The sequence below is a fragment of the Amphiprion ocellaris genome, unplaced genomic scaffold (assembly GCF_022539595.1).
Source record: "Amphiprion ocellaris isolate individual 3 ecotype Okinawa unplaced genomic scaffold, ASM2253959v1 Aocel_unscaffolded286, whole genome shotgun sequence".
Lineage (NCBI taxonomy): Eukaryota > Metazoa > Chordata > Actinopteri > Pomacentridae > Amphiprion > Amphiprion ocellaris.
Window position 1 is genome coordinate 20,133 of NW_026559462.1, and position 9,384 is coordinate 29,516.

Below are 9,384 nucleotides of genomic sequence, written 5' to 3' on the forward strand. Positions count from 1 at the left end.
GCCTGCAGACTGCAGTGCCGTTGTGTGGCCTTGCAATTTAGAATCTGCTCACCTCACACAGAGACAGAAAGTGAACCTGAGCTCCATCCATCACCATCTGTTGTTCCTTCCCCCCCACCTCTCAACCTTTTGCTGTCCCCTTTCCCACACTGTCCCCTCATTGGATGCTCAGAAAGAGACTCCAGGTTAGACCGGATAATTGCTTTGAGCAAAAAAAAAACCCCCAAAAAACCCCAAAACACCCTTTTAGAATCCTTCCCTAACTCACCCTCCTAGCACGACTGACTGTCCAACAGTGCAATCATTCTTTTTGTAAATAATGACTCAAATAAACAACTATTTCTTACAGCAGTTCATGTGTGACTGACTTCTATTTTTACCCGACATCCAAACATCTTTGCAATGTTCGCATGGAAATAAACAAAAACAGCATTCCAGGTTTCATGTAAAATTTTATAAAAATATCACAGGTGTATCAGTGCCTTCACATTTACAGGGACAAAATGCTGACCTAAAGTAAATATCAGAACAGTATTTAAAATGTTTGTTGGGTTGAGTGGTAGTAGATCTGCACAGACTGAGCACTTGTTCTCAGGCATGAACGAACATTCAGGCTTTAAACTAGCACTACGTCTCAGTCAAGAATTCAATCCTTTCCCGTTCTAGATTTAAGAAAGATACAGACAGAAAGTGATCACAATCTGATACAGACACTCATGTTCTTTCATCAGGTAATCAGTAATTACATAAATGCATCATTAAAAGCAGCTGTGTAATAAAAATCTGTACTCAAGGATAGATATATAATATAGTGTACCGTATAATTTCACTCTGAATCTGTAATATGAAAGGGAAGTTTGAACATTTTTCCTCTATAGTAATACATAAATGTGTAATACCCTGATTCTAAACTTTTATTTTCAATTCTGAAGATACTGAAGAGAGTAAAAATACTAAGACTGTTTCTAAGCGAAGGCAAATAATTCAATTTAAATTATCAGTGTAACACAAAACAAAATACAAACACCATTAGGAAACTCCACCACAAAAAAATTAATTCATAGACCTACTGATTCATTTTCTTCATCTAAAATTCACTAAAGGGTAAATCATTACTGGTGACAATAAAATTGCTGCCTCATAACCATAACCTGTGCTCTTTTCATCCAAAAGTAAACTCTTTGTTTTCTTACACATGCTCAAGAGACAAGCTCTGGTAATGGATAAGTCTGGGGATGTTCTATGTATTTCTTATTGATAACAAATCTTATGAAAAGATGAGAACTAAAAATAATGTAATGCTCCAAACAAGCATAGTCTGTTACTAAGGATCTTAAATTGAAATTAGTTTGCCACAAATGCAGTAGTTATGCCTATTAGAAGGAGGTGATTTCTGAATTTACAGAAAAAGGTTGAAGCCTGGGGAAATCAGAAAGCAATAAGAGACTGCATTATTGATTTTGGTCATTTCATGGGATGTGAAGATTACTAGAAGACTACAGAACATCGCCAGTGTTATCACTCAAATCTAAAAGTTACGATTGTAAAACACTTGAGGTGAGGGGACATCACATCTGGAGGACATCTGCCGCAGTCGACGCTGAAACCTAGATAATGGGCTCTATCGTGTGTCCGAGTAAAGGAGAAGCCGATGGCCACCATGCTGATAGGTATTGATTGTGACTCACAGTGAGACATCGGTAACTGCTGTCACTACATGAAGGCTCGACAACTGCGGCTCAGATAATAAGGATGCGATACGGAGAAAAGAAAGGGAGGAGTGGGCTGTCATTTCATGGATATCAAAACTAGTCCTCAGCAGGTTAGAAGAACAGACTACCCCGCCAACATGCAGCGCAACCTGAACGCTGCGTGTCGGTTTAGTGTTGTACACGGGTTGATTCTGTTCTCTTCGGTCTGATGTAGGAGAAAGTCACAGTGCAGGGGTGGAGAACCAGCGTTACATCTCTCATTATTGCTTCCTCTCACTCGCTCTCTGTCTCTTATTATTAGAGAATGAGGCGGTACAAAATCCAGCATCCAAACGTGACCCAGTGGCTCGTCCAGCTCAGCTCTGACCACTTCTGAATGGTATGATGGGTGATATCATCCTGTAGGGGGCAGGACGGACCATGTGAGCTCAGTGGGACAAAACATGTTATTATTTATACCTTTCGGAGGAACATCGTCACGGAAAATGTGCTTCGTCATTGATTTGTTCACACTTTCTGCACATATTTAGATCAAAAACCACTCATCAAACAAAACTGTAACTCATGTACATCATCAGTTGCTATGAATATCACAGCTGGGGTTACATTCCTACTCAGCACTTCACATGTTCATATGTCACATAGTGTACTGTACATTTTATGAGAGGGTGTACAAATATAGCTGCCCATGCATTGCTTAACATGCTGTGGCCTCTAGTAGGTCAAAATTCCACTTTAAGTTAAACTTAAAACCGCTAAACTTCTGGAGTGTCAGGGTCAATATATAATATATCTAAAGCTTTTGAATAATATTTACCTGATTTATTATAATGCTTTTTTGATATTTTCAAATGTTCTTTATGCTTTCTACTTCGTTGTCTTCACTTTACTGCTGCAAAACATGAATTTTCGTCTGGAGATCAAGATAGTCTTTTCTTACCTCATCCTCCTCCATGTAATCCACGCTGGAGTTAAACACAGAGCCCAGGTATGTCAAGTGGAGTATTGCCAAAGCACTGAATGTTATGTTTATCATATACACCCATAGCTCCTGCACAGAGAGAAAAAAAATTATGTAAGAGCAATGAATTTTTTCATTCGATATTTCAGGCACCTGTCGTTGTAAGCCATATGTTATTCTTTTATTCTTATGGTCGTGAAAACCAATTCCTCAATCAGTCCCTTACTCAGTCTTGATGAAGGAAGTTTGCTTTGAGTGTTTAGGCATTAAACATCTTAATAAATGATGCCTTCACCCTCCACAGTATTGAATATTATGGAGGAATACACAGACGATGCTTTCAGTGCATCAGGCCCTAAATTGTGATGCGTGTGCAGTGTCATTCACGCAAGCTGCTTTTTCTTGGCATAAATCATCATTTCCCCTCCCCGCTGCTCTGATGTGTGTAACCAGATTTTTGCCAGGCATCATGCCAGCAAACTCCCAAACTGTATCAGTTGACAGCACGAGGCAGACCTCTGGGGCTGCTGCATTTTAACTGCAGCAGATGTGCTGGGATTACAACCTAATGTCCACGCTTCTTTAGTAATACACCAAGCGCATAAGTACAGATGTACTAATGTTTCCCAATACGACAACAACTTAGACTGTTGTTATCCATTGATTAAGGGCTAAATAAAAATGAAACCCGATTAGGGATTTAACTCTCATATTTCTGTTCATGTGGGCGGTAACTATCTGAATGGTAACGAGGCCAGAAGTAGGTCCACTCTGAGCCCTCCTGCTCTGATAGGAGGAGCCAGTCATGCTAGTGTAATGGCCATATGCACAAATAGAATAGTTGGAAGAAACACAAAATCAGGAAAAAGCATGTAAATAAGCTACACGTTTATCTTGAATTGAGATTCGTATTTGTGTGGCATGAACATTGGTCGAAAATGTATTGAAAAGAAAACTAAATACACCAAAAAAAGACAGGAAATAAACATTAAATTCACTGCAAATGAACCAAAATGACAATAAAAATTAAACAAATGCATTAAATATGTGCAAATCTGAAAAAACTAAGTCTAATGAAGATTTCGTAAAAAATGCTTATCTACTTTTTTGCAAGAGACTTACACTTAGCTTTGCTTAGTACAAAGACTGGTAGCAAGGAGACACAGATAGTCTGAGTCTGTCCAATCCGTCTACCAGAAACACTCCAGAAACACATCACAGCCATCTTAAAAAGAGTGCAGCAGACAACTAAACCTAAAAAACTAAAGCTGATGCTTCTACACTGTTTTTTTTGCTATTCAATTATTTATATTGATTAAAAAATGAGATATAATATGTTGATTAAAAGTGCTCTGAAGGTGCTGGAACAGAGCCACGCTGCTTTCTGTCTTCTTGCTAATTTATGCTAACTGTCTCCTGGCTGCAGCTTGATATTTATCATAACGCCATGAGTCTTATCAATCTTCTCATCCATTCAAGGAGATGAATGAGCATTTAAACTCAATGCTGAACTATTTCTTTGACATTCATTCAAATCTAAAGAGCTCACTGCTAATAATTTTTGAATGATAACATGGTATTTGTGTAAATAAAACAAAAGAAGCATGAGAAAGCTTCATGTTACCTTTTTGTTCCGGTGAGTGCAGTTTGGCAGACATTTCTTTGACAGTACACAGGCATTGAAAATAGCTGCGAGCCTCTTCCGCAACACTGAAACGCAAAACAAGACAAATGCATTAAGCCACTAAGACCTAAGGTGCCCTCTGAACACACATGCAGGTACACACATATGTTGCGTCAGGTCATAAGGGGTTAAAATAAGACCAGCAGAGGAGTTCCTTCCCAAACAATAAGAGGAAAATTGCAAGTGCTGCAGCGAACAGAAACAGGGTGTCATAGAGGGTGCAATTAACTATTACTGCAAAGCTAAGCACCTTCTCTAAATGGAAAGGCTCTAATGTGGAAAAGAGAAATACATTAAGCAGACTCTTACCGTGCTCAATGTACGTGATGAACCCTAGAGATATAAGCACTGCACCCAGATGAAAACTTAAACCCTACCAGGCACAAGAATTACAATTAAAAAAACACACTTGTTGGCACTAACAGTTGTTAAGTTATGTAAGATTTCCACACAGACAGTACTTACATGCAGAAGGGCGCTGGCTGTATATGTCACCATAATAGCGGAGAATGTTCCAAATTTGAGCGCACTCTTAAAAACATCTGTCAGATGAGAGAGCCAGCTTGCATGAGAATGACTGTTTAAATGAGCCTTCATCATTTTACTCATAATGACAGCGATAAACAAAAAAAACAGCTGCTGCCATGAAGCATTTGATGTTGGCATTATAACTCACAGGTGTGCAGAAAGCGAGACATGGGCAGATTCCACGATGTTACCACCTCCACCATCGACCGGGGAAACTCTATATTCAGTGGCTTGGATACGGTCATATCCCTAGGAAATTAAAGGCAAAGGGCCTGTTATAAATGTGAATAAAGAGAAACACGCTTTATGTTGATACTGCGCATCCATTTCTGACCATTTGAGGTTTTCTTTCTCCTCGGTGAAGCCTGCCCCGGCTAGTGTGGCTGTAGTCTCGCTCAAATAGCCAACAAAATAATTGCTGAAGTGGAAAGACATTGTGTTCTCGTAGGCCAACAACCACCTAATGCAAAGCAAGAAGAAACGTATAAATATTAAAATCAAATTTCAGATATATTCTAGCTTCACTAAATAATCATTATAATTTCTTATTATTCAAATGCTTGTTTATTACACTCAAAGACATACTTTGCTGGTGTTCCTCTGAGAAGCAACGGGATAAAGAGAGCAATGTTAGTGATACACTATATTCATACAAATGGTTTATAGACTTGCCTTGAGATGATCTACGTCTCACCAAGTGTTTCAAGATGGTGAAACAGTTGTGGTAAATGAGGGGGTGAGAGGGGTGTCCTGGTACACATGTAGCTGCACAGAGAGGGGGTATGATGTGGGTACATGTGTGCAGGTAGAGCTTTTGCACAAATGGTAAACAAAAAGTTAGCATGCGAGCACATAAAGAGTTGAAATGATGTGGAAAGCATGCCTACAATGTGTCACTGCAATGGACAATTAATTACCTGATCTTCCTCCGCTTTTTGCTGTAAGCAAAGCAGGCAACGGAGGCATTATATTACAGAGGAATTAAGCCAGGGAATAAACAAGGATTTTTATGTGTTTACAGGTAGCTCTGTATTCCACTCACCTTCGAAGCAGCTTGTCTCCATAGACAGGTATGAAATAAGGGAAGAGGTAGGGAGCCACACAGTTGGAAATTACAAGGCAGATCTGGCTCTTTACCCAGCTAACAGACACTTTCAAAAGCCACGAAAAGCTCTGTGGAGAAGAAAAAAACCCCCATTTGAACAGGTAGAGATAGTCTCAGGATAAATCTTTTAAATAATCCGCGCCCCCACCTTCTTTCATACTTAAAAGACACTGAATCACACTTACCAGCTTACGGCCTTCTAAAGCCTCTTTGTAGCTGTTGAAGCTGATCCAGGGACCAAAGATGACTGTGCCCACAAAGTAAATATAGCCCATGAACTCAATGGGTGAGGGCACGCTGGTCACAACACCTCGGTCCAAATCGAAGGCCAGAGAGATGGCTTTCATGGCGACCACCATCTGTGAACCTGGATGACAGCAGCAGCACTGAGTCACTAAAAAGTCCCTCTCACTAGAACATAAATCGCTACTAATGGTAAATATAATTTCATCAGCAGTGTGTAAAATGCTGTAACAAAACATCCCCAGCCTACCTCTCATCTTGTGCCAGTTGGTGGTATCCATCATATGCAGCTCTCTGTCAAAAATGGATAAGAGTAGTCACAGTTTTGATGCAGTGCTCAAAGCAATTTTGAAAAGTCTCTGCAACGCAGGCTTTGAAAAAGAGTTTACTTCAAACACATGCTTGATGTGCAGTGTGGATGTGTGAACTGTGAGGCATTAGAGGAGGAATCTCTTACCCCAGGAGCAGGTAGATGAGCACAGTGATGGACAGGAAGGTGCCTCGGATGGTAGAGTGGCGGCACAGGAATAGGAAGAGGTAGCAGAGAAGGCTGAGAAGGACCACCCAGATCATATGGAGCTCAAAGAACAGGTAGAGAGTGTAGAAACCTCCAGCCACCGTGCCCAGGTGTTTCACAAAAGAGGGGAGACCTGACACAGCGAGATTTAAAAAAGACATTATGATGATGCAAGAAACATAAATAATAAATAACACTGACTGGGTGCAAAATAACTGGACTCTCACCCAACATCCAGAGAAGACGACACAGCAGACAGATAACCAGCAGCTGCCATACCTGCTCCAGGCCCTGCTGAGCTGTGGGCAGCAGGCAGCCGTGAGCGAGCTCCTGGAAAAACTTCTGTCGACTGAACGCTCCCATCTCTAGACTCCAGCCAAACCACTGACAGGTGAAGGGAATAAACATGTTACACTGCAATGTCGTGCTGGGAAACCTTGAAATTTGGCATTCATGTGGACGTTATTTTGGCCTGTACCATCCACAAGCACCCCAGTGAGCACTACGCTACACTGGAGAAACTGCTTAGGAATGGACAGAGGAACACAACCAAGAGCCTGAGGCATTCCAGCTCCTAAGATCCTGATCTGATCAAGCATATGCAGGATGCACCAGAACGAGCACTAACAACAGAAGGGCCATTCATAAACCCACAACACCCAAAGGACCCACTGCCAATGTCACCACGGGACACCCCCAAAGTCCCCTTGTCCATGTCCTGATGGGTAACAGCTGTTCTCGCTGACCCACACAACATTAGGCAGCTGTACTTTATCTTGTGGCTGATCTATGTATATCTGTGGCCTCAACACGCTGCATGTGTATTGCATTTAAGCACACACACGCACACATGCAGACAAGCATAGACAGCTCACTAAACACACTCTTTCACTTCAAACTTCAAATCCCAGCATGCAAAGCAACTCACTACAAATCAGTGCAACAATGATGATGAAATATCTTGCTATTTTTAAAAATCCAAACATATATATTAAATCGCGTTTTAATCTTAAAACAAATGCTTCAATCAGTGATGGGTTTCTGTGTCAGAGTGAAATCTGCGGTTGTGAGGAAACATGAAGACTCCAGCACATTAACATGGTGACCAATGTATTCAAGACGCATGCATAACATTAGACACATACTACTCTGCAAGGCATGCTGTCTCCGCAATGCAGTCGTCCAAGGGGGTGAGTTGACTCACAGCTGCCTTCCTACAACCGCTGCATTAGCAGCACCGAGTGTTCAGCGCTGTGCGACTTTCCAGACAGCGAATGCATCTTAACTGAACGCAGGAAATCTGGCAAGGACCGCTAACCTTGCTCCACTGAGCCAGCGGAATTGACATCGTTGCTGGAGCTGCTCCCCAGCCCCCCACGTTAAAAACAGCTAACTGGGCGCCCCGGGCATGACCAGTTGGCCTTGTTGGGGTAAAACTTACCCTTCCAGAGCAGCAGCAGGAGGCTCCTCCGTGTGTCCAGCTGCCTCTCCGTCCCTTCGGTCGGTCAAGTCTGCGCGCCGCCGCTGCGCTTCAAGCTCACTCGGTCCAGATGATGCATATCTGGATGACTCCCATTGTCACAGCATCAGAACCACTCACACTGTCACTATGAAGCCATGCGAAAACACTTCAGCCAATCCGGTGCGTGTGTCCGGGGTCGTCAGCAAATCAGCGCTGTCGTTGTTCTGTAGTGACAAGAGAAATGTCCAATCAGAATCGCCGCCCACCATTACCGGCGCGTCCGGACCAATGGGACGTGTACAGCGTGCAGATGGACTCAGATGTGGTACCAGAGGTTGCAGAGGAAAACCCTGTGGACATGAGTGACAAAAATAATAGACTTTTAAGGTGAGGAAATGAGTGCTGGAGCAATTTACAGAATCGCCTCAGCCCCCAACCTGATAGAATGTTATAAATATCAACCCCATTAGTGCACTATACAGAAGAAAAAAATACACAATAATCAAACTGAAGTGATGATTCCATTTCAAACACAATATGACCTAAGAACAGTGTTTTACAGATGCTACCTTCGAAATGGGACATTTTCACTGTCAAAATGAGACACCACATAATTTAATATAAAGAAAAGAAATGAAAGAAGATCAGTGATGTCATCAATTAATGTGTTCAAATAACTATACAATGAAAATACACGTTTTTTACTTATGTGAACCATTAAAAAGTGTTTTTAAACAAAAACGGGCCTTTTGAAGCTCTTTTGACCATGGTCACCATATAGGTTTACCTATTATTTTAAAATATTCTTTTCTTTTTAAAAAAAAAAAAAATCTAAATTAAAGCTGCAAGCAGCGTTGGACGGGTCCTCGCATCCATGCTCGTCGTCGAATCCACGCACGTCCACCAGGTGGCGCTGCGACCGAGAGTGTATATTGGCCTATGGATGTGATCACGTCCGCACTCTGATGACACATATAACATTTCAGGCAGATCGGACCATGTCCAGGCTAGTTATAGAGCTTTTCCTTCTATCCACCAGGTGGCGTTATGACTGTGGCTGTATTTCAGCATGTGAATGTCATCAGGGCGGGACTCTGATCATACATGTAAAGTTTGAGGCAGATTAGAGCATGTTTAGGGCAGTTACACAGCAGTTGATGTGTCATGTCGAA

General features: G+C 41.7%; 1 protein-coding gene across 1 annotated transcript; it reads right to left on the bottom strand.

Moving 5' to 3' along the window:
- Positions 1 to 432: 432 nt before the first annotated feature.
- Positions 433 to 8,351, bottom strand: porcn (porcupine O-acyltransferase). The gene is made up of 15 exons (XM_023298713.3): positions 8,192 to 8,351; positions 6,978 to 7,134; positions 6,691 to 6,883; positions 6,484 to 6,527; positions 6,176 to 6,357; positions 5,928 to 6,058; positions 5,803 to 5,823; positions 5,471 to 5,485; positions 5,220 to 5,345; positions 5,034 to 5,134; positions 4,823 to 4,899; positions 4,667 to 4,730; positions 4,298 to 4,383; positions 2,653 to 2,763; positions 433 to 2,111 (listed from the first exon to the last, which is right to left on the bottom strand). Exons 2-15 carry the CDS (start codon positions 7,111 to 7,113, stop codon positions 2,010 to 2,012), a joined length of 1,389 nt encoding a protein of 462 aa, XP_023154481.1. The 5' UTR covers positions 7,114 to 7,134; positions 8,192 to 8,351; the 3' UTR covers positions 433 to 2,009.
- Between the last annotated feature and the right edge of the window lie 1,033 nt (positions 8,352 to 9,384).